Source organism: Apodemus sylvaticus, chromosome 2, assembly GCF_947179515.1.
Source record: "Apodemus sylvaticus chromosome 2, mApoSyl1.1, whole genome shotgun sequence".
NCBI lineage: Eukaryota > Metazoa > Chordata > Mammalia > Rodentia > Muridae > Apodemus > Apodemus sylvaticus.
The window spans coordinates 184,912,574-184,938,966 of NC_067473.1; the positions used below are offsets into that span (position 1 = coordinate 184,912,574).

The 26,393-nt window shown below is 45.3% G+C and overlaps 1 protein-coding gene across 1 annotated transcript; it reads left to right on the plus strand.

Moving 5' to 3' along the window:
- Positions 1-810: 810 nt before the first annotated feature.
- Positions 811-26,393, plus strand: Bmal2 (basic helix-loop-helix ARNT like 2). The gene is given in 14 exon segments (XM_052172768.1): positions 811-888; positions 3,415-3,507; position 4,640; positions 4,716-4,829; positions 6,413-6,529; positions 11,192-11,432; positions 11,869-11,975; positions 12,398-12,427; positions 12,430-12,529; positions 14,549-14,608; positions 16,685-16,816; positions 19,440-19,527; positions 21,121-21,229; positions 26,254-26,393. Coding segments are annotated over 14 exon segments (1,410 nt in total).

The following is a 26,393-nucleotide window of genomic DNA, read 5'->3' on the forward strand; positions in this document are numbered from 1 at the left end:
AATGACCTGTGTTCTGGGGCGGCTTGACTTTGTGGTCAGACCACTGTGTCCCGTTGTAGCCGCCATAGCTACCACACGTTGAGTTCGATGTTTTGAGAATGTGGTTCTGTCCTTTTCTTGTCACAAGCCAAACTTGGCCCAAGCTTTGCCTTGATAAACTCCTTAGCTCCCCCCCCCTCAACTGTCTAGTTGTTTAAAGACTTCCATTTTAATATAATAATCTCTGAAATAAGATCTCAAATGACTATGTCAGGTACATTTTATTTAGTGTCAGCCATTATCGGACGTCTCTATATGATCTTTAGAGGAATTTTTCTTTTTCTTTTTTTTTTTTAAAGTCTATGAATCTATAATGTTTGTTAAATGTTCTAGAATACTGTAGTCTGAGGCAGGAGGATTGTCGTGCGTTCAAGGCCAGCCTGGGTTGTAGAGAGAGATCCTGTCTCTTGTAGCTCCATTGGTAGAGTGCTTGCTTAGTGTGCATGAAGCTCTGGGTTGCATCTTTAGCACCGTATAGACTGGATGTGGTGGCACACACCTATAATCCAAGCACGTGGGAAGAGGACATCATGGGCTACATAGCGAGTTCAAGGCCAACCAGGAGACAAAAGGCCCTATTTCACAAAAAGAAAAGAGGGAGGAAGAAAGAAGGAGGGGAGGGGGAGTGAAAGGCCGATATAGTCCTAAGACATTGTAAATGCCACCTCAAGTCACTGTAACAACACCGGCAGGCCACGGCCAGTGTTCCTGAGCAATTACTACATCTCTTTCTCTGTATTTTCAGTAACTGTGGCCTGTTTGCTTTTATGCATGACAGAACTTTACTTAGGAGAGAACTCTGAACCTTCATTTATTCAGGATAAGGAACTCCGTCACTTAATCCTCAAGGTAAGTGGTTATAGCTGGATTTGGATGGGGGCAGGTTTTCTTGAGTCCACCCTGTTGTAGCCATCAGAGAGCCCGTGTCTCACATTGCTTTAACTTAGACGTGAAGACAAGGAGCTAATGCCTTATTAGTTGGGGAGAGCGCACACCTCCTCTGAGGAAGAGCAGTGGATGTGTCCACGACAGACCCCTTACACCTAGAAACACTCCTCCCACACCAAGGATCAGCCATGGCTGCCACCTCTAAGAGTCGCCCATCTGGAGTCCTGTTCCTGGGGATCTGTCATCTGAAAATTAGGGATGAGTCATTCGGAGATCTGCTGGCTCGGCCAGGTCCCTCTCGGGCAGGGCTTTGCAGACTCCACAGCAGAGAATTTGATTGACATTCTTGCCAGGTGTTATGACATCATCTTAATAACTAGAATGTGCGTGCATATTTTTGTTCATTTCTCTTTAACATTAAAAAAAGTTACTCTTTTATTTTAACGTGGTCTTTAAGATTCATTTTTTTATTCATGCATTTGTTTGTGTCTCTCTGTGTGTATGTGGGCGTGGGCTGCCCTCAAAGGGCAGAGGTTCTCTTGGGGGCAGGGTTGGGGCAGTTCGAATCTCCTGATGTGGGTGTTGGAAACCAAACTCTGGTCCTCAGAAAGATCAGCAAGTGCTCTTAGCTGAACTGTGTCTCCCAGTTCCTGGGCAGTTCATTTAAAACATTTAATTATACTGGTTTGCCAGGGAAGGGAATGCATGTCGCAGTGTATGTGTGTGTGTGTGTGTGTGTGTGTGTGTGCACGCGCATGCGCACGTGCACGCATGTGTGTATGTGTGTATGTGTATGTGTGTGTGCATGTGTATGTATGTCTGTGTGCATGTGTGTGTATGTGTGTGCATGTGTATGTATGTGTGTGTGCACGTATGTGTGTATGTGTGTGTATGTGTGTGTGTAAGTGTGTGTATGTGTGTATATATGTGTGTGTGTAAGTGTGTGTATGTGTGTGTGTGTATGTGTGTATGTGTTACCCAGCTCCCCTCAGCATGTGTCTGCCTGACTCTTCTCCTGGTGTTTGCATGTAAGCACGAGTCAGAGCACTAGGTACATAACTCAGTTGACAGAGTCCTGCCTACCATGCACACAGCCCTGGGTTTGAGCCTTACTCAGCTCTGCGTGGTGAATGCTTGGAGTCCTTGCACTTAGATGGCAGAGGCAGGGATCAGGAGTTCAAAGTTGTCCTCCACTACATAGCAACTTTGAGTCCAGCCTGAACCACAAGAGACTATTTCAAAAGAGACAGAGAACTGCCCTGTAGATTACCACACCTGGGCCCTCTTTCCTGCAGGTGGCTCACCCAGGGTGATTAGCTGGCCGAGCAATACAGAAACAGGAAATATATTGGAATATTTAAAATGTATTAGTTTTTGGATTTGTCCCCCCCCCCACCCCCCCCCACCCCCCACCCCCGAGACAGGGTTTCTCTGTATAGCCCTGGCTGTCCTGGAACTCACTCTGTAGACCAGGCTGGCCTCGAACTCAGAAATCCGCCTGCCTCTGCATCCCAGAGTGCTGGGATTACAGGTGTGCGCCACCACCGCCCGGCCTAAAATGTATTATTAATATGTGACATCATAATTCAAAAAGCAAAGAAAGGGTTCCTCTCAAGAATGTCCATCCTGGAGACGCAGCCTACAGGTTAAGAGCACTGGCTTTTCTTCCAGATGATCCAGGTTCGATTCTTAGTACCCACATGTGGCTTACAACTATCTTAGTTCGAGTTCCAGGGGATCTGATGCCCCCTTCTGCTTCCATGGCTACCAAACATATATGTGGTGCACAAACTTACATGTGTGCACACACACAGCTTGTGCACACACATGGCTTGTGCACGCACATGGCTTGTGCACACACACACGCATGCTTGTGCACACGCACACACTGTTCAGCCCTTCCTCTCCAGCTTTGCTCAGCATGCTCACAGCAGCAGCTGCAAGTTGAGTGTTCTGAGAACTTTACAGGGTTTCTCTGTGTAGCAAAGTGGGATTTGGCAAGGGTAGTTTTATTTTAAGATGTTATCAGACAAATGAATGGACTTTATTGTAACATTGTCACATACATATATTTATATTTGTCCATTTAGCCTTTCCACCCTCTCCTCTTCCCTCTTGCTGACCCCTTTCTCACCCTGAATGGAACTTTCCCGTCACAATGTCCAGCTATGTCTCTTTTTCTCCCTTTACTCTCCCATCCTCTCTCTTGTCTCCTGGTCTCTCTCTACTTCCATGACCCCTACACACATGGTAAAGTAGTTTGATAATAATAAGAGATAGCTCAACGAAATAATCTATAACTAAAATTTTCATGTCAAAACCTTTAGACTAGAATTCAATCTGATGTTCTTTATAGATCGTATGAAGACTTTAGACCAAAATCTGCCTGCTCTCTAATGGCTCTGAGTTTCAGTGCCACAGTAATTTTCTTGAAAGCTGAGTGAGTATGAGAGAAATTATTCAGTCTGGGCTTTGTTTTAATCCTAGACAGCAGAAGGCTTCCTGTTTGTGGTTGGATGCAAAAGAGGGAGAATTATTTTCATTTCTAAGTCAGTCTTCAAGACTCTGCATTATGATCAGGTATCAAACTGCTACATTTTTCACCGTGGTACTGGTTTCTTTTTAACGAATTCTACTTTGAAGCTGGGTCTGGTCTCTCCTCTTTGCCACTACGTCAGAGCTTGGAAAGAGATGGATGACAGTGGGGAGAGTGGATTCTTGTGATCATCACTGGTGTCTCCATCAGACATTGGAGGCTATGTCATCTTCTGGCTTCTAGCTTTGTCCAGTGTCATGAGCAATGCCTGCAGTCAGGATGTAATGACCAAATAAGATGCCATACTCAATGCCGTCTTTGAAAAGTGTGGGTCCCTTCCAGCAGCCCCAATTTTGCTCATTACTAAGTTAGATGCATCAAATAATAGCTTTGATCCAACTGCTGACAACACGCTCAAGCCACGATGTCCATGTAACCAGCCTGCTAGTCATCTCCTCATGCTAAACTCCTCTTGCTTCAGGAAGCTACTGGGAAGCTTGTCCCCAAAGCAGTCCCTCAGAGAACACACACACACACACGTGCACACACACATGCACATACACACAGACAGATGGGGGAGGGGGAGGGGGGATGGACACACCTAGACACATCTGCATGCATACATACATACATATGCAGAAAATGATGAAACTTAAATCCTGATGACTTAGAAACGATCCTAAATGGAGAGCTATCAAGTAAGATTACACGGTAACAAGACTTAAGAGAATCAGGAATGGCTGTTTGTATGCAGCTCATATGCAACTCTCCAGATTTGATTTCAATCTGGAGAGTTGCATTTTTTTAGATTTCATTCTATGTGTATGAGAGCTTTGCCTGCTTGCATGTCTGTGTACCACAGAAGCCCGAGGAGTGTACAAGAGTTTCTGGGACTAGAATACTGAAGGCTGTGGACTGCCCTTCGAGTCCTGAGTCTTCTAAAAGAGCAGCAAGCTATCTCTCCAGCCCCTCGGAATGCATTTTTGTTTGTATTTACAAACAGAACCCAGAGTTAGTGTCACATGATGTGATGTATGCGTGTTTGAGCTTAAGAAAAATCCACCTTTGGAGATGTAGCTCAGTGACAGAGGACTTTCCTGGCAGGCTCAGGGCCCTGGGTTTGATCCTCAGCACTGGTGGGGGCTGGGGGGGGGAGTCGATCTTAAACAAGGAAAGGGTATTTATCTTATGTGTGAAGGAATGTCCAAAGTGATGTAACTGATGCTGACTGTGTCTCGGTTGTCTCAACAAGCTAGCTTGATCAGACAGAATCTGTTTGACTTCTTACACCCAAAAGATGTCACCAAAGTAAAGGAACAACTTTCTTGTGATGGTTCACTAAGAGAGAAACCCATAGACACCAAAAGTGAGTTCTTCCTTCAGAGTCTCTGTGTTGGCTTCTTTTCTGTTGTTACGATAAACTACCATGGCAAAAGCAGCCTACAGAAAAAAAGGCTGTTTTTTAAGCTTACTCTTCCAGAGAGATAGAAACTATCACTGTGAGGAAGAAATAGCATGGGAGCAGGGAGAGGAGAATCCCTTTACTCTGTGTTATCTATGTTACTCTGTGTAATAGTGTATATTACAGATATATACACTACATGTATTCATATGAAGACAACCAACTGTGTGGCAATATATGATTGCTTATAGTTTCAATCCAAATAAAACTTTTGTAAAACAATATTACTTGAGGTTAAAAAGTTGCTGGGGTTTTATTCTCTTTTGAATATGGCCCAGATTTTCCTGGTATGAAAGATCTTGTATAATTGGGCTTACGAAGTATACATATTCATTATCCAAAGACTCTTGACTTATGAAAATGTTCAGTGCCAAACTACTACTTATGACATAGAAACAGCGGCAAGAGATGACTCTACCTAAGAGCAGTTGCAGCTCTTGCAGCTAGATGATCCAGGTTCTGTACCCAGCACACACGGTGCCTTAGACTGCCTGGGTCTCCTGCTGCAGAGGATCTGATGCCCTCTCTTGGCCTCCACAGGTCCACACAGGCACTTGGTGCACAGGCACACAGGCCACACAGGCACACAGGCCACACAGGCACTTGGTGCACAGATGTCACGGATGAGCACAACATACACAAAATAAAAATCGTTTTTGAAAGTTAAAGAAAGAATGATATAGCCAGTTTTTAATTTTTGTTTGAGACAGGTTTTACTATGTAGCCTTTGCTGGTCTGCAGCTCTTTGTATAGACGAGGCTAGCCTTGAACTCACAGAGATCTGCCCACCTCTATCTCCTAGGTCCTGGAATTAAAGGCATAGTTTTTGGTACTTTCTACAATCCCAGCATTCAGGATGGCTGAGGCAGGAGAATAATGAATTCAATCCCATCTTGGGATAAAAGTAAGAACTGTTCTCAATAACAAAACACAAGACAAACAACATTCCCTCCCCCCCCCCAAGAGTGGTGGGCTAAGCTAAAAATAGATCATTGTACTTGAGTTTTTCTTCATTTTAAATTTTCATTCCATGTAAATTGCCTTGTCCATTCCCTGAAGGAAGTATTAAGATAACTTGCAAGTGTTTTAAATTGTTGCATGTGGTGATGCGCGCCTGCGACTTCAACACGCTAGAGTTGGGGTGTATTGGGGAATACTGAAGCTTGAGGCCAGCAGACCTACACTCTCACCTCGAAAACAAAAACACTGCCAAGCGAACACAAATGGAATATATCTGAATATGGTGAAACACCAGAAGGAACTGGAGAGCTAACAATGTTTGCTGCCCTCTAGAAGACCCAAGCTGGTTCCCAGAACCCACCGCGGGCCAGTCCTGACCACTGTGCCGCTGGAGCATGCGCACAAGCATGCGGGGCGTGCGTGCGTATCAGCTCAAGCAAAGATGAATGTCCTTGAGAGTGAAAGGGATGGGGAGGGTCGTAAGCACGTCTGTGATTATTCTGTTCTCGTTCCTGCTGCTGTGAAAGCCTCTCCTCAGGTTTACAGTCACCCCCACACTGGGCGACGATCTTTCCTCTTTAGAATGAAGAGCTGTACAACCCCCATCAAAGAGCCCCGAGGCTTGTCCTGCTCAAGGAAGAAAGGTGAGACTCCGGGAGAGCCGAGCAGGTGATTCACAGCCTGGTGCAAAACATAAGGTCCTATATAGTCTCTATCCAGGAAAAAGTAAATTCTGTAGTTAAGGCAAGAAATAGGATTCAAAGCGTCTAAGTAAGACTGTTTTTGAACCGAAATGTTTACACTGGCTCACCGCCAGGCACACATCCTGTTGTGCTGCTCAACCTGTGGCAGAGAGAGAGCTTAAGTGAGATTTGGGGCAGATGTCATGGCATAGGCCTTGGTGCATAGTTAGCGCTCAGGAAACAGAGGCAGGAGGATTTCTGTGAATTCAAGGCCTGCAGGGCTACATAGTAAAGCTCTACCTCAAAAATAAAATAGTAAGCCGGGCGGTGTTGGCACAGGCCTTTAATCCCAGCACTTGGGAGGCAGAGGCAGATGGATTTCTGAGTTCGAGGCCAGCCTGGTCTACAGAGTGAGTTCCAGGACAGCCAGGGCTACACAGAGAAACCCTGTCTCGAAAAACAAACAAAACAAAACAAAACAAAAAAATAAAAACAAAACAAACAAAAAAGTAAAATAAAAACTCAAAATCAACCAAGTTTGATCTCTTTTTCAAAAAGTTTTTGCTTGTTTGTTTTTGTATTTTGTGTTTTGTTTTTGTTTTGAAACAGGGTCTCACTTTGTAGCTTTACCCAGGAACTCACTGTGTAGACCAGGCTAGCCTCACATGCACACAGATCCATCTACCTATGCCTCGTAAGTGCTGGGATTAAAGGTGCATGCTACTATGCCCAGCCCTAACACACACACACACACACATTGCCAACAGAGGCCATCAGATGCCCCGGAGCTGAAACTAAGGTCAGCTGTGGGCTGCCTGATGCAGAGAGGAGATCCGAACCAGGCTCCTCTGAAAGAGCACAGGTTCTCCTAACTCCTGAATCATCTCTCCAGCCCCTGCTTGCTTCCTTTTGAGACAGTCTTACTATGTAGTCCAGGGGGGAGGGGATGTAGCCCACCCAGTCTTCATCCTCCTGCCTCAGCCTCCCGAGTGCTGAGATGTCCGGTATGGACCACCTCACCTGGCTTACAGGGCTCTTGTATAGAGGGCTGCATGGTTCTATTTACTTACAGATTTTGCTTCAAATCTCTTTTCTAACCATGTGTGGAGAAATTAGCCCACATTCACGCACTTAGCGTTTACTTTGAAAGCATTCTCTGCATCTCTGCCTTAGAATCAAGGAGACACGTGGGAGGTTTAGGAAACGCCCAGGCATCTCCCTCTTGCCCTCGGCCCCGTGAGATGCAGAGCTGCCCCCAGTGATTGCTGTTTTAACCTCAGGCAGACCAGCTATTTCTTGTTTCTGTGTATGAGAGCGAACGCACACACGTTGCTTGTCTTTCTGAGTTTGCATAACACAGTGTCCTCAGCTCTTATCAAATCAGCATTTCATTGTTTGCACACGCCATATCTACTGTTCATCTGTGTCTGCTGACAGGTCCTTGTGCTGATTCCTCTCGTAGCTAGTGAGACTGTGTGCTTTAATCGTGGGCGTTTGGGTATCTCCTTGTATTTTGACTTTGCTTTTTTGGATATACACCCCAAAGTAGGGCAGCTGGATCTCATGACACTGTAGCTTTTTGAAGAATTTCTATATTGTTTTCCATACAGGCTATTAACAATGCCTCCACGTGACTGTCTGTGCGACTCCCTCTTTCTCCACAGACTCCCCATAATCTGTTATTTGTCCCATTGATTATGGCTGTTTTAACTGGAATAAAGTAGCCCTGGTTGTCTTGGAAGTCTGTCTATAGACCGAGCTGGCCTCAAACTCAGAGATCCTCCCAAGTGCTGGGATTAAAGGCATGTCCCACCGCTACTGCTCAGCCTGCTTTCTTATAGAAGCCAGGACAACTGGCCCAGGGATGGCTCCACCCACAATGGGCTAGGCCCTCCTCCATCAATCACCAGTTTAAAAAAAATGTCTTACATTCCTGCTCCTAAGGCCCAATCTCATGGAGACATTTTCTTAATCGAAGTTCCCTCCTCACAGATGACTTTAGCTTCTGTCAAGTTGGCATAAACCGTCAGCACAGGTGGGCACTCTGGATGGATTGCTCCTTGCTACGCCTGTATATGCTGGATACTGACGCCCTACCAGACCAGTCACCAATACGCTCTCCTAGTTCCCCGGGTTGTGTTTTTCTTTGTTGACTGTCGTCCCCTGTGCTTGAGCCAAGTTGGCTGTTGTGTTCTCTGCCTTGGGATCCATCTAGGAAAAGATTCCCTGTCCCAATATCTGAGGTATTGGCCATGTTTCCTGTGAGTGACTTCTAAAGTCTGAGTCCTGCCCTGGGGTCTGCACACACTTTTCATTGGCTGCTGTGCATGCAGGGAGAGGGACAGCGGCTTAGGCTCAGCTCTGCACATGGAAGGGCGGGTGCCCAGCTGTCACAGCACTGTTGGCTGATGAAGCCGTCATTCCTCAAATGCACATTTCCGCAACAGTGCTGGAGACCTGGGGCTTCTCCCTGGTTTCTGTCCCGCAGGTCTGTGTATCCCTGTGCCGTCACCGCCTGTTTCTGCTGCCATGACTCTGCGTTGTGTTTTGAGGCCAGACACCTCTAGCTTTGCTCTTTGGGCTCCTTTGTGCTTCCATGTGAAGTTTAGGTTTTATTTTTTTCCAGTTCTGTTAAGGCTGTTGGTGTTCTGATAGGGTTTGCATCGAATGTGCAGGCTGCTCTGAATGGAGCCAAAAGAACAAATCTGGAGCTAGTCCAATTTGGGGTTTTGTTCTTGTTTTTCTAAGATGAGTCTCTGGGTTGTGTATATGAAGCCTGTCTTCTTGACCTTAGTGTTTTTATGTAAACTTTGCTATAAACTTCCTTCTTAGTCCTTTGTGCTTTATGCCAAAGTTTTGGCCTGTTGTATTTTTTTTTAACTTTAAAGTATTGGTAAGTTAGCCTGGTAAATCCTGGGTGTCGCTGCGGCATCTTCATATGTATGTATGCGTTATATACTGGCTGTTTTCCTTCGGCCTGCTCCTCACGCTCCTCCAAAGCCCAGGCTCCGTCCTTCCTCCCGTCAGCCCTCTTCTGCTGTCTCATCACAGACACATTGTGTTCCTGTTTCCAGAACATTTAAAATCCCCCTTGGAGTGAAAGCGCACTGTCCCGCCTCCATGCAGGCACACAGTTCTCCTTATTGGGCTACCAGCGCATTCCATTGTGGCCAGCAAAGATTCGGGGTAGGACTTAATTTTGCATGAACTTGTTAAGACTCATTCTGTGGTCCAACACACAGTGTATATCTAGAGACAATTCCGTGTGCTGATGAAGGCAATGAACTTAGACAATGAACTTGACCAGCACAGAGGCTCAGAGGCTGAGCGCTGGAGCCTGCTGGCCCACAGTTAGTCCCCAGCTGAGCGCTGTGACTGTAGCCTTCGCCTGTTTCCAAAGCGAGCAGAGACTTAGCACCTCACAGGACTGTTGAGGAGATTGGACGAGTTATATGTTCACAGCACTGACAGGCCCATGGCACTCTCTTCATCTCAGCTGTTGCCTCTGGGGCAACACACATCCTTTTCTGTTCAAAACACCATTTTGTTAAAAAAGCTTTATTTCCGGGGACCAACAAAATGGTGTGACGGGTAAAGATGTTTGCCGAGTGAGCCCGGCGACCTGTGTTTAATCCACATAAAGGCGGAGGAAGAGAACAGGTTCTCAGAGTTCCCCCCCCCCCCCAGCTCCACATGCAGGCCGTGGAGCTCCACACGCAGGCCGTGGCACGTGGGCCCCACACATAGCAGACACCCAATAACAGTATTAATGAACCCTTCTGTACTATTGGCCTTTCTGGATAATGCTGATGGCTGTTCTGGTCTTCTGCAAGTCCAGTCACACATGAACATTTTAAATAACGTGTATCAGGTTTTTCGCTTCTCTTTAACCTCAAAGTCACTTTTTATAAGGCTTGTGGCATGTGTGCACACGTCTTCTGAGCCTGCAGGTAGCTCTCTGTTCCTGTAAACTTTCCTGTATCGGAGCACACGGTTTCTTCTCCTTTTTTACTTTGGTGGGCCAGTTTGACAACCTTTTCATGGGAATTGTTTGGAATTTTCCTGAAAAGTTATATATATATATTCACACACACATATATATTTACACACACACATATATATATTTACACACACACATATATATTTACACACACACATATATATATATACACACATATATATGTATACATATATATACATACACACAGAGATACACACACACATACATATACCTTTTATTGTGTTTCTAATTGCTCACCAGATATTTCTGTGGTTCTACTATGACCATATATGTCTATTAATCATCATCATAACCAACAGTAAGAGCTTTGCAAGTTTCTTCATAATAGAATAGTATAGGTCTGTAATCATTTAGGCTGAGGCAATAGTATCAGGAATTAGAGGATAGCTTGGTCTACATAGGGAGCTGATTACAGGCTAGCCTGGGCTTCAGAATATATATATCTCAAAAAAAAAAAAAAGGAAAGGAAAGGAAAGGAAAGGAAAAAGTGGACAAAGAGGGAGGAGGAAGCAGAAAGAGGAAGGAGAAGGGGAGGAGGAAGAAGGAGGAGGTAACCTCAGCATCCATAGTGACCTAAGTGTGTTGCTATGATTTTCCATTAGACCGTAGAAAATTCCACACCGTCCATCGCACTGGATGCGTGAGAAGCTGGCCTCCGAACGTGGTTGGCATGGAGGAGGAGACGGGCGGTGGGAAAGACAGCGGTCCTCGTACCTGCCTTGTGGCTCTGCGACGGTTACATCCATATGTCGTCCCTCAGAAGAGTGGCAAGATCAGCACGAGACCAGCTGAGTTCATAACCCGCTTCTTCGCGGTGAATGGGAAATTCGTCGTTGACCAAAGGTAAACACTCGATGCTTCGCTGGCTGCCCGGAGGAAGTGCGGCTCGGTAGCTCTGCTGCGGTTCCCTCCCAGTTAGGGTTTGAGCAGAGGAAGTATAATTCGAGTGAAATCAGGAGATGGTGATGCTGGTGATTTTGGTAGAACTGGAGAGCAAACTTGGGAAAACGTTTCCTAGCTGTGGTGTTGAGCCTGCCCTGCCCCATGGCCGCGGTGTTGGGGATTCCAGTGGTTCCCCATACTGGCACCAACAGGGCGTCATGGGGCCTCGCCTGGGGTCTTGTTTGCGGTCTGGCTGTGGATGGGGAGGACCAGGAGAACCTGTAGCCCAGGCTAGCTCTTTCCCCAGGCTGTTTCCCTGCAGTTTATGCTGGACCTGCAGGGTTCTGGGAAGCATCACCATCAGCAACTTCGTGATGTCTTTCTGTTTCAAATCCAGGGCAACAGCAATTTTAGGATACCTGCCTCAGGAGCTTTTGGGGACTTCATGTTGTGAATACTTTCATCAGGATGACCATAGTAGTTTGACTGACAAGCACAAAGCAGGTGGGTAATCCATGGAATGAGGTGCTTTGTGGGTAATTTAAAAACGAGGCCTGCAGCCAGGTGTGAGGGATCACACTAAAAAAAACTCAGTATTTGAAGGTGGCATAGGGGATCAGGAGTTCAAAGCTAACCTGGGCTACATAGCAAACCTCTGTCTAAATAAAGAAAAAAAATGATTATACTTTCAACTCTGAATTTCTCATTCCTTAAGAAATCCAAAACTTAAATTGATTCTCAAGGTCCTGGTCTAGGACTGGTGTTTGGTTTTGATCTGGGTTTCAGCATGGCCCCCTGGCTGGCCTGGAACCGGCATGCACCCTCTCCAGCCTCTGGTGACGGAGTTACGGGCATGAGCCACCACTCCAGGTTTGAAGGCCTTGGCTGTGTAGGCTACTCCGCTGCCTGCGGCTTTTCCTGTGAAGTTCTGCAGAGTAAGGAGAGAATACTCACGGACTCTACAGATTCCGAGTGACACTGGAGAGCAAGTGGTTCAGCTTCACCAACCCTTGGACCAAAGAGCCGTTGTTCATCGTCTCTGTCAACACGCTGGTTTCGTGAGTAGTTTTCTGTGCTCTTAAAACCTTTGAACTAATTTTGAGTATCTCTGCTTCTCTTAAGACACTGTCTTAGTTAGGATTTTACTGCTATGAACAGACACCATAGCCAAGGCAACTCTTATAGGACAACATTTAATTGGGGCTGCCTTACAGGGTCAGAGGTTCAGTCCATTATCATCAAGGCAGGAACACAGCAGCATCCAGGCAGGCATGGTGCAGGAAGAGCTGAGAGTTCTACATCTTCATCTGAAGGCTGCTAGCAGAATACTGGCTTCCAGGCAGCTTTGAGTGGGGTCTTAAAGCCCATACCCACAGTGACCACCTACTCCAAATACTGCCAGTCCCTGGGCCAAGCGTATACAAACCATCACGGCCGCCTTTAACGCTGCGTGGCTCTCTGTCTTATGACAGCTCAGTTTCTCAGGGATGGGCACAGATGCCGGATCTGTGTGGGCTTGTCCCATATCCATCCCCAGATCCTGTCTGCTTTAGTTACGACCCCTGGTATGACGTAAAGTCATGGAAATGGTTGTTGTTGCAGCTCACTTAGGAATAACAGGGGAAAGCGTCTGTGTTTGGGAAGATGCAGGGTTTTCCCACAGGTATTTTCAGTCCGCAGCTGTGACTCCACAGAGCAGAACTGAGGTTGCAGCGGGCAGCGGAGAACTGCCTTTACTCTCCACTGACATTAGTTGTTCAGAGTAAGCTGGATGGTGGCCTTTCGAAATCTACCACTTCATGCTTGGTGTGATGCCTGGGGTAAAGGTGGCAGAGGTGGGCGTTGTCATGCATACCTGTGTTTTTGGCACTCAGGAGGAAGAGGTAGGAGGATGAGAAATTCAAAGTCATTTTTGGCTACCTAGGGAGTTTGAGGCCAGCCTAGACTATGTGAGACCTTGTTTCGGAAACAGAAAAACAGAAAGAAAAAAGAAGAAGAAGGAGGAAGAGGAGGAAGAGGAGGAGGAGGGGTAAGGAGATGTCTCAGTGGGCCCATGCCAAGGCATCCCTTACCCCTGAGGGACCAGCCACATGATGGTACAGTATAGAATAGAGTTTATTCAGGGCACGGGAAGGGAGTTAAGGAGGTAGTAGAGGCAGAGAAAGGCAGAGAGAGAGAGAAATAGAGAGAGAGAGAGAGAGAGAGAGAGAGAGAGAGAGACTGGCCATGAACACGTGGAGAGAGGGAGAAGGGAATGGGGAAGGGAGGGCAGAAGGGAGGGGGAAGGGAAGAGCCCAAGAAGGTAAGAGGGAAGCAAGAGCTTGAGAGGACAAGAGAGTAGGAGAGGGGGAGGGGCAAGCAGCCCCTTTTATAGTGGGTCAGGCTGGCCTGGCTGTTGGCAGGTAACTGGGGTTGAGTTTAGACAGAACGCTCACAGTAGAGGTAGGTGGGAGATGGGTTCAGCCCCCAGCCTGGTAGGGAGACGGGAAGGCCAGGTACATGTGTTTAATACCAGTACTAAGGATAAAAGGCGGGCAGTTCTCTGAGTTTGAGATAAACTTGGTCTATGTAACATGTTCCAGGATAGCCAGGAGACACCTTGTCTTGAAACAAAAATAAAACAAAAAAAAAGAAATGATGCATTTTTCTGTGCCTCTGTGTACAGGTGAGAGGGAGCAGAGATCCTTCCGGTCCTCGGGGGCTGCTGCCCTCCAGCCTGGCGCTCGCGGCCCCTTCGTCCTCGCCTGAGTTTCCTTGGCCTGCTAAGTTTTTAAGTAGGTGTAAGGTTTTGTCAAACCAGGTCCGTTTGCTTGTCTTATGCTTGGTTTATGTAGTGCTAGGAGGCATGTAGCACCCGTGTTTCCTGTCAGCCATTCCAGGACTGCTGTGGACCTTCTCACTGGGTGAACCATCACTGTGGGAGTGAGACCAGTGGGGCGTTTGCCACAGGTCCTGATCTTAGCTGAAGTGAACAATAAAATACAAATGCGTGGGAAATTGGCGTACTTGGAGCCAGGGTGGAGCATTAACAGATTTCCTGCCCCTCAGGGAGTGTCATGTGCTTTTCCGACCTCCAGGGGGCGCAGCGAGACCAGGTTACCTTTGCTTCAGTGTGGCAGCAGCCAGTCCTCAGAAGGGTAAACTGGGTTTTCAGATCAGGGGTGGTAACTCAGATGCATCATCCCATCCGGTACAGAGTCTATGAAGATGTGCTTTTCTGCCTACGAATGGAGAAAGTTTCCAGGGGGGAGTTAGAAAGCATTTCGACTCGACAGGCCCATGCATTAGGCTATAGAAGGAGATGGGGCAGGAGAGGTGGATCAGGAAGTCCAGGTACTTCTTGTGTTCAGATAATGACCTGAGTTCAATTCCCCAAAACACACATGAAGGTGGAAGGAAAGGACAGACATCACAGTGTGTCTTCTGGCCTCCACCACCACACACATACATCATACATACATCAGAATACATATCATACACACACATATCATGTACACATACACATATATATCATACACACATCATATATACATTCACATATCATATTCACACATCATACACACACATATAATATACACATACATGCATATAGGTCATACACACCAAAACACATGTACATCATACATATATCATATATACATATTAAAACACATATACACATATCATACATGAATATCATATATACATACACACATACATACATGTCATACACATCAAAAGATGCATTATATACACATCATATATACATATATCATACACATGAATATCATCTAAGCATACATCATATACACACATCATGCACACACATATCATATATACATATACACATATATGTCATACACATCAAAACACATATACATCTTACACATACATCATACATATATCATACACACCTATCAAAACACATATACACACATATATACATCACACATATCATATATACAATATCATACATGCATATATGCTAAAAACTAAGGTCTGTGAGGTGGCTCAGCAGGTAAAGGTGTTTGCCTCCAAAATGACAACTTGAGTTCAGTCTCTAGGACTAACAAGGTGGGAGAGGGCAGACTTCCATACATGGACCTTTGATTCCATGCATATGTTGTAGTGTGCATGCATCCACATGCATTGTTCACACACACAATAATGAACAAGAGACCAAGTTCAGAAGACACATAGACTCCACAGGAGACTTCCAGGAACAAAAGTCCCTTGAGGGGCCAGACCACCTGGTTCGTGGTTTGTGTCTCCACTGCAGCGTGACAGGTACCACACACAAGTCACTGCTCACCTGACTGGTTCCCCGCTGGACAGAGTTCCTTGTACCAGAGTGGTGCTGTCACCTGGTCTCCCTCCAGCCTTACAGCTAGACAAATGACAGACCATCACGAAGGGCCTGCTTTTCCATCTCAGATTTGTTTTTTAACCGTATGGATGTGCTCATGTTAATGTGTAAAACGTAATTTTTAAGTATCTGAATATGGCAGTGACATATGCATGTGATCCCAGCACTCAGGAGGTCAGGAAGGTCAGGAGTGAGGGCCAGCCTCAGCCACTCGAGACACTGTCTAAATGAAACAAAGCAAAACCAAGAGGCAGAAATGGGCAGATCTCTGAGCTTAAAGCCAGCCTGGTCTACAGAGTTCCAGGGCATCCAGAATTACACAGAGAAACCATGTTTTGAAAAAAAACAAAAAGTGAAAATGGTAGATCAACAAACAAACAAACAAACACCTGGGGCCGGAGAGATGGCTCAGGGGTTCAGAGCACTGGCTGCTTTTGGAGAGGACCTGAGTTCGGTTCTCGGCACATCTCGGCTCACAGCTGCCTGCAACTCCAGATGATTCTAGGCCCTTGATGCACTTGCATACATCAAGCAAACACTCGTACACATAAAGCAAAATAAACATGAACAGACAACACAAAACGAACTATGAAATATGGTGTGGTGTTTCCCCCACTTAGCTGTAAGGCTCGGAAGGGAAGAGGCCGTGCTGAAGGTCTTGGGTCATGACTGCCCTTGGTGACTCTGCACATCTGTGATCGTTGCTCATACAGCCTCAAGCACTAGGAACTGAGGAATGAAAGGTCACATGTTTTCAGTTATTTTGAGGTGTGGATCATCTGTTTCTTTCCAGGAGAAAACTCGGAAATTTTCTGAATAGAACGAAAGCCACCGACTAGGGCTGTGCTCTCTTCTGCCCTCCCCTGAGTTTTCTCTTGTGCTGTTGCCTAGACTCACTTAGACAATCCTGCATCAGCGTGCCCGGCATTTCCATGAGGACCATTCTTGGTGCTGGGAACATTGGAACAGATACTGCAAATGAAGTTCTGAGTTTACAGAGGTAAAGTTTTATTACTTCGAATAATCTCATATAAATGACTGCTGTAGTTACAAACCAGCACATAGCTCAGCTGTTCTCCTATTTGTGTGTGTGTGAGTGTGTGTGGGTGTGAGTATGTGTATATGTGTGTGAGTGTGTGTGTGAGTATGTAATTGAGTGTGTGTATGTGTGAGTGTGTGTGAGTGTGAGTGTGTATGTGAGTGTGTGTGTGAATGTGTGTGTGTGAGTGTGTGTGGGTGTGAGTGTGTGTATATGTGTGTGAGTGTGTGTGTAACTGAGTGTGTGTATGTGTGAGTGTGTGTGAGTGTGAGTGTGTATGTGAGTGTGTGTGTGAATGTGTGTGTGTGAGTGTGTGTGGGTGTGAGTGTGTGTATATGTGTGTGAGTGTGTGTGTAATTGAGTGTGTGTATGTGTGTGTGAGTGTGTGTGTGAGTGTGAGTGTGAGTGTGTATGTGAGTGTGTGTGAATGTGTGTGAGTGTGTGTAATTGAGTATGTGTGTGTGAGTGTGTGTGTGAGTGTGAGTGTGTGTGAGTGTGTGTGTGTGTGCTTGCTTCTGTGTGTGCCAGCATGCAGTAGGGCAGGGCAGGGTAGCTGGTATGTGCCTGTGAGTGGCTTGTTTACAGGGGCAGAGGCATCAGATCCCCTGGAGCTGGAGTTACAAGCAGTTGGGGGGCCACCCAGATAAGGACTTTTATAATCTTATTTTGACAAGTTATTTCTAAACATCATATGAAATCCAGAATTCAGGAAGAAAAGAATTGATAAATTTAATTGCATAAAAGTTCAAAATTGAAGTATAAACTACACTATTACAGTAAAGTTAAAATAAATGAACATAAACCAGAAAGTGTGTGCATTGTATAATAAGCATCTTTAATGTATAAAGAATTTTATATAGATCATAAATATATTAAATTTTATATACTTATACTTGTAAACTTCATATAAAACATAAAGAAGAGTTATTGAGTAATTTGTAGGTGGCCAGAGAGATGGCTCCGCAGTTAAGAGCACTTGTTGCTCTTATAGGAACGCCATCTTAAGTTCCCTGCACCCACATAATTGCTCACACTTTCTGTAACTCTAGTTATGGGAGATCCAACCCCTTCTTCTCACTTCTGAAGGCACTTCATACATGTACACAAACCCTCAGAACCAGACAATTAAAATAAATAAAATGAAACAATTTCTTAGAATAGCTGAATTGTTTTGATGCTAAATTGTGGACATGACAACTTCAGAGAGAATGACCACGAAACACTAGAAATTGTTCATTTCCACCCATATTTAAGTGGATACACACACAATTAACCAATGGGTCTGGAACTTTTTCACTTAGGAGAGTATGAAAGATTAGAAAGTTTGATAATCCTCTATGTTGAAGAGAGAGAAAGAACAGATTCCCCAGTTCTTTAGAAAGTATAAATTAGTGGAATAACTTTGGATGGAAATTAGACACAATGCATACAAAGTACAAGGATAAACCAGGTGTGGTGCATACCTGTCATCCCGGTGCTCAAGCAAGATGATGAGTCTGAGGCCAGCCTGGGCTACATTCAGAGACCTAATATAAAATAAGGTGCATTTAGGTGGGGCATAGTAGTGTGCTCTTTTAATCCAAGCACTTGAGAGATGGAGGCAGGAGGAGCTCTATGAGTTCAAAGATATGATCTGTTTAGTGAGGTCTGGGCCAGCCTGGGCTACATAGTTGAATTTGTGTGTGTGTGTGTGTGTGTGTGTGTGTGTGTGTGTGTATGTGTATATGTGTATATGTATGGATGTGTATGTGTGTATATGTATGGATGTGTGTGTGTGTGTGTGTGTGTGTATGTGTGTATAACCTGAGGCTCAAAACAAGCTGTCATAGCCAACTATGAAAGAATAAGACTGTGACGGTGTGCTGCTGAAGAGGGCTTTAAATCACTAAGTAAAATTTCCTCTGGTGCAACCATATAGTAGAATATGTTGCAGTGTACGGAAGGGCTAGCTCAGCAGTCAAGAGGGCTCAGGTTCAATTCCCAGCACCCACATGGCAGCTCACAACCATTCGTTCAGTCATGCAAACGGTGCACAGACACACATGCAAGGAAACACTCATGCACATTAATATATATTTATGGTATAGAGAAAGGTGGAGAAATGGAAAAATCAGAAAGGAAGATCGTCTGAGTGACGTCCCCGCTTGTCCGGCATGGTGGCCTCAGCTGAGTTTCGGTTTCAAGTTCGTAATTTCCTCCCATTGAAGGTTTGCAGCCAGGGGTCTGCTCGTGCATCTTACTTTTAAAAAATTATCACGTCTTTTTTTATTTATTTTGCGTATGTGCTTGTATGTGCATGCATGTGTGGGTCATTGCATACATAGTATGCATGCATGTAGGTGAGGGCACACAAAGCCTGTGTGTGTGTGTGCGCGCGCACCACAGCATGTCAGCATGTGTGTGGAGTGTTTTCAGCACTCCAGAGTCAAAAATAAGTCTGCCAAGCAAGAAGTCAACTGAAAACCGAATATTCAATCTGAGGTTCCTTGCTGTTGCTTCTCAGTGACTTACGATGCATTCAGAGGAGAAAAATCCCTTCCAAAGCTCTGTCTGAGGACTAAATACTGCTTGTCTCCCTTCTTAGGTCACGCTCTTCATCTCTAGAAGATGCAAACCCTTCAGAAGTCGTGAGAGATAACCACGGTGTAAACTGTGGGAACATCCACGTGCCCGTGAGTGAAGTGAATGTACCTTTTCATTGTGTCAGGCCGTTCTACAAAGATGCACGGACCTTTCTGCTGACTCGGTCGTCCTAAGGGACAGTATAGGTCAGTGGTTACAGCAGACACGGTTAGAGGCTCACAGAAGGGCCCCAGGGCTTCAGGGTGTGGCTCACATATCAGTCTTTGTAACATTGGTTAAGAATTTGAACTCTGCCTCGGTTTTCTCACTTGTAAGGCAGGTATGATAATAATATATTCCTTAGATTAGGTGATGGAATATAAACCCAAACCATTTTTTTTTGGTGATAGGGTCCCATGTACCCCAGGCTGGCCCCAAACTCACTGAGTAGCTGAGGATTGCCTTGAACTATTTTTCCACCTCCACCAAGTGCGAGGATCACCGGCATTCACCACCATGCCATTTAAAACCCAAACTCTCCAAATGGTGGCTGCCACACCCGCTGGGTGCTCAGGACTGGGAGCTTTTCCGGTCATCACAGATTCTAACTGGGGGGTGGGGGTGGTTAAGAGTACTCAGGTAGTTTGAAAGAGATTTAAATGGGCCATGGAATAGGTACTGGAGGCCACCTAGTCAAACTGATAAACACAGCTAACTGCGATAATCACACGCCATGGGCTGGTGGGGCACTCCTGCTATACAGCAGCTTGAGGGGTAAAGCTGGTGAATTCAGGGCCCGCCAGGCATAAAGAGTATCCTCAGAGCTAGCTTAGGCAACTTAGTGAGACTCTGTCCCAAAATAAAAAGGTTTTAAATATCGCAAATGTAAAGGGATGGATATGTAGCTTTGTGATAGAGCTCTTGGCTGGTACACAGGAGGACCTGGGTTCGGTCCCCATGTGGGGTCGGGGACACTAAGTCTACTGTGATCTGTAAGGCTGAAATGCATGACAATCCTAGCGTGGTGTAGAGCAAACAGCATGAGGTGGCCAGTCAGCTCTGAGAGTAGAGGAGGAGGAAGAAGGGGAGGAGGAGGAGGGAGAGGAGGAGGAGGAGATGTGACAGGCGGGGGAGGGAGCATGGGCTGGAAAATGAAAATATCACATGATATGGATAAAACTTGCATGGAAGTATCACATGTCTTCCTATCCTATTACTTATTCATTTAGCAAATACAGTAATCTTATAGAAATGGACAAATAAGCCATTGTAATAAAACCTTCTGGCCTCGACATGTGGATGGCTGTGCGCACACACACACACACACACACACACACTTTCATATGCATGTGCTGGCACACACATACACAGATACACACATCACACACATACATCACACACATCACACACACATACATCACATATCACACACGTGCACGCGCACACGTGCACACACACACACACACACACACGAACACAGAGGCATGCACATACACCTATATAAAGGGATTTAGGCTTTAGTGTCAGATGTCTTGGTTTGGAATCAGTAGCTCTCAGCTTCAGAAATGGAAGCTGTGCGGCACATGGGCACTCACACACGGCTGTTGGAGGTGCTGGTGTCTCTCGGTCACTCCGACAGCACCCCGTGGTTCTCACTGTGCTCAGGTAGGAGCCTTGCTGACCACTCTGTCCTGTCTCTCCAGGCGTCCACCAGGCAGCTCTTTGCAGGGAGTCCTTCTGAAACAGAGGGTCTGGAGGCTGCTGGGCAACACCGGAGCACTGAACCTGCCCACCCCCACGGGCCACTCCTCAGTAAGTTGTCCCTGTCACCAGACACCATGTATATTCCCAAAGTCGCCGTCTTCCACACCGTGTTCTTAAACATAGGAGTTTTTTGAAGAAGCAGGTAGTTTCTAAAATAAGATTTTTTTTCCCTCATCAGGAAGCACATTCCTGTCATCCCAACATTGAGAGGTTGCGGAAGAGTATGACTATGAGTTCAAGGCTATCTTGGGCTACATAGTGAGCACTAGGCCGGCCAGGGCTAATAGAAAGTCCCTGTCTTGGAAAGCCCCTCCCAAAACATCCCCAGGATTTCCGCACCTAGAATCCTAATACAATGGCCAGCAGTCGCTGCTTTTTACGATTTTTAAATTTTTATTGTATGTGTGTGAGTGTTTTGTCCTACATGTATGCAGTCTCCTCAGAAAGGTTATTGTCTCCCCTAGACCCTGAGCTCCGGTTGTGAGCTGCCGCGTGGGTGCTGGGAATCGAGCAGGGCTCCTCCGGAAGGGTGCTCCACTGCTGAGCTCTCTGTCCTGCCCCGTCAGTTATTCTTGGTATGAAGATGTGTGTCACTCACTAAATCTGTCACAAAGGATTCAGTCATCAGTTGAGCCACTGTGGGCTTTTGCTGGATACACATAATTCAAATAAAAATTTTAAAGTATTTCCATCTAGGAAAAAAAATGTCCAATCTCAAGAATTACCGAGAAATCAAAAATGACTCATGCTAAAAAATATAAAATAAAAGAAAGAAATAAAAAGTGTAGGAGCCCCGGGGAGACGGCTCAATGGTTATGATATTGGCTGCTCTGTCAGAAGACTCTGGTTCAGTTCCCAACATCCAGATACTGGCTGGGAACCATCTGTAACTCCAGTTCCAGGGTATCAGACCCTGCAGGGAATTGAACTCAGGACTTGCAGGAGAGCAGACAGTGCCTTTAACCACTGAGCCATGTCTCCAGACCCTCATTTCCTTTGTCAGTGTCTGGCTTGTCAGCGTTTTAGAATTTGTTACTCTGTCCTGGCTCCACTTGTAGATCTTTGTTCACAGTGTAGGCAGGCAACTGTCTTCTCAGCTTCTGCCTCACAGCCTCCAACTCAACTGTCTGGGAGTCTGCCCTTCATTCAGTGGTGCGATCTTCTACTAGGAAATGCAGAAGACCAGCTCATTTAAAATATGTTAGGGCCCCGGGGAGATGGTTCAGTGGTTAAGAGCACTTGCAGAGGACCCGAGTTCAATTCCCAGCACCCACATGGCACTTCCTCTGGTGCTGCATGTACGTGATGCACAGACATACATTCGGGTAACACACACATATATGTACAATAAAATAATATTTTAAAAAATCAAACTTCTGCAACGTAAGACATGTATTTCACCTTCCCTGGCTTTACTTGATTTTACAGACATGTGTTCTGAGTCACTTCCTGTTGCTGTGATAAAGCATCTCCAGCAAGAAGCGACTTACAGGAGCAAGGGGAGAAAGCTCACCATTCCCAGTCCCAGTCCACCATCACTGAGAGGAGGCTGTTAGTCGAGCCACAGTTGAGAGAAGACAGAATGATTCACACTCACTTGTCAGCCTGCTTCTGTGTGCTCACTCAGGACACAGCCTAGGAAACGGTCACACCCAACAGTCAGGGCCACTCTTTTATAACAATTCCTCACAGGCCTTCTTCCCGCAGGTCCAGGCAACCGCTCACGGAAACTCAATCTCCTTCCAGGTTCTAGATTGCAGCAAGTTGACAATTAAAGCTGAGACTCGGGGGCTGGAGAAATGTCTCAGTGGTTAAGAGCACTGACTGTTCCTCCGCGAGGATCTGGGTTCAATCTCCAGCACCCACGTGGCAGCTCACAACTGCCTGTAACTGCAATATTTGACCCGCTCACACAGACATATGTGCAGGTGAAACAGCAATACAGATAAAATGAAATAAAGCTAAGTCCCACCCAGGCTTAGCTCTCCCACCCCAGGTTGGTCTCAAACGCGTACGTAGCTAAGGATCACCTGGAACCTCTGGTTCTCCCGCCTCGTGCTGACATTGCACGTGTGCCCCACCATGCCGGGTTAAACAGGGCTGGCCATCAAACTCAGGGTTTCCTGAGTGCTAGGCAAGCTGGAATTACAAAAATTTTCTATAAAATTGAAGATTTACATGGAAAATATTTCAGATAAAATTGAAGAAATATATAGAAAAACATCTTAAAATTGAAGATTATCATGGAAAATTATACAGATAAAATGGTAGGCATAAAAATAATTCTAAGTTGATTGAAAGTAGATTTATAAACATTTTCTGATAAAGTTGAAGATTTACATGGAAAATATTTTTTGAAAAGCATGTTTTTTATTCAAAACGGAAGTAAAAGCATTTTATGATAAAATTGAAGATTTACATGGAAAATATTTCTGATAAAATAAAAGAGATATATAGAAAAACACGTTAAAATTGACAATTTTGTGGAAAATTATACAGATAAAATGGTAGTCATAAAAAAACTTTCTAGATTAATTGAAGGTGGAATTAAAACATTTTGTGATAAAGTCAGATATTTACATGGGAAACATTTCTGATAAAATACAAAAAATATATAGAGAAACATGTTAAAATTAAAGATTATCATGAAAAATAATGCAAGTAAAATGGTAGGCATAAAAAACATTAAATTGAAAGAGGAATTACAAACATTTTCTGATAAAATTGAAGATTTACATGAAAAATATTTCTGTTAGTCTATGTCTTTTTATTGGGGAATTGAGTCTATGGATGTTAAGAGAAATTAAGGAATAGTGATTGTTGCTTCCTGTTATTTTTGATGTTATTTTTATGTTTGTGTGGGTATCTTCTTTTGGTTTTGTTGGAAGATTACTTTCTTGCTTTTTCTAGGGTGTAGTTTTCCTCCTTGTGCTGGCGTTTTTTTTGTTTGTTTGTTTGTTTGTTTTTTTATCTATTATCCTTTGTAGGGCTGGATTTGTGGACAGAATTGTGTGAATTTGGTTTTATCATGGAATATCTTGGTTTCTCCATCTATGGTAATTGAGAGTTTTGCTGGGTATAGTAGCCTGGGCTGGCATTTGTGTTCTCTTAGGGTCTGTATGAGGTCTGCCCAGGATCTTCTAGCTTTCATCGTCTCTGGTGAGAAGTCTGGTGTAATTCTGATAGGTCTGCCTTTATAAGTTACTTGCCTTTTTTCCCTTACTGCTTTTAATATTCTTTCTTTGTTTAGTACATTTGGGGTTTTGAGTATTATGTGCCAGGAGGACTTTCTGTTCTGGTCCAGTCTGTTTGGAGTTCTGTAGGCTCCTTGTATGTTCATGGGCATCTCTTTCTTTAGGTTAGGGAAGTTTTCTTCTATAATTTTGTTGAAGATATTTACTGGCCCTTTAAGTTGGAAATCTTACTCTCTTCTATACCTATAATCCTTAGGTTTGGTCTTCTCATTGTGTCCTGGAGTTCCTGGATGTTTTGGGTTACAAGTTTTATGTATTTTGCATTTTCTTTGACTATTGAATCGGTGTTTTCTGTAGTATCTTTAGCACCTGAGATTCTTTCTTCTATCTCTTGTATTCTGTTGTTGATGCTTGCATCTATGATTACTGATTTCTTTCCAAGATTTTCTATCTCCAGAGATGTCTCACTTTGTGATTTCTTTATTGTTTCTACTTCCACTTTTAGATCCTGGATGGTTTTGTTCAGTTTCTTCACTTGATTCTTTGTGTTTTCCTGTAATTCTTTAAGGGATTTTTGTGTTTCCTCTTGAAGGACTTATACCTGTTGATCCATATTCTCCTGTATTTTTTTAAGGGAGTTAGTTATGTCCTCCTTGAAACCCTCTATCAGTGTCATGAGATACAATTTTAAATCCAACTCTTGCTTTTCCGGTGTGTTGGGGGTATCCAGGACTTTCTGTAGGGGAGAACTGGGTTCTGATGTTGCCAAGTAGCCTTGGTTCCTGTTGGTAGGGTACTTGTGCTTGCCTTTTGCCATCTGGTTATCTCTGGTGCTAGTTGGCCTTGCTGTCTCTGGCTGGAGCTTGTGGGCCTGTAAGCCTGTGTCCGTACTCCTGGGAGACCAACTCTCTTCTGTCAGGGTCTGTGCACAGGAGGCTGTGGAGCTGCCTGGATCCCTCGTGCAATTGGCAGCCTGAAGACCTCTGTCCCAGCTGCTCCACTGATCGTCCACCCTGTGCGCTCCCAGTTGTTCCCCTCCAGAGAGAAGGTGGAGATCTCACCTCCACTCTTGTCTTAGTCAGGGTTTCTATTCCTGCACAAACATCATGACCAAGAAGCAAGTTGGGGAGGAAAGGGTTTATTGAGCTTACACTTCCACGTTGCAGTTGATCACTAAAGGAAGTCAGGACTGGAGCTCAAGCAGGTCAGGAAGCAGGAGCTGACGCAGAGGCCATGGAGGGATGTTTCTTACTGGCTTGCTTCCCCTGGCTTGCTCAGCCTGCTCTCTTATAGAACTCAAGAGCACCAGCCCAAAGGTGGTACCACCCACAAGGGGCCCTCCCCACTTGATCACTAATTGAGAAAATGCCCCACAGCTGGATCTCATGGAGGCACTTCCCCAACTGAAGCTCCTTTCTCTGTGATAACTCCAGCCTGTGTCAAGTTGCCACAGAAAACCAGCCAGTACAACTCTCATAAGTGAAAATGCTGCTGGGAGATCACTCTCTCCTGGCGGGCTGCGCGCTGCATACAGAAGGTTGTGGAGGCACCTGGCTCCCCGTGCAACTGGCAGTGGGAAGACTTCTGTCCCAGCTGCTATAGTTGCGGTTTTTACATCTATGTTATGTGCATGAGTGTTCGCCTACATGTATGTCTGTGCGCCACATGCATGTCTGTCTAGTGCCCACAGCTAGAGGCCAGGAAAGGGCACTAGATGCCCTGGAACTGGAGTTACACATGGGTGTGACCCACACTCCCCCCATATGGCGCCCCTGCAAGAGCAGGCAGGGCTCCTGGCCTCTGAGCACCTCTCCAGCCTCACTGACTGCAGGTGTTTATCCACGCCCTCCCGTACTTACATAGTGTTTTAACTTACAGGTGACAGTGCCCAGCTGGGCTTTGATGCCCCCTGTGACAGCAACACCGGCACAGCCATGTCTGCATTCATGAATTACCTGGAAGCAGAGGGGGGCCTGGGTGAACCCGGGGACTTCAGTGACATCCAGTGGACGCTCTAG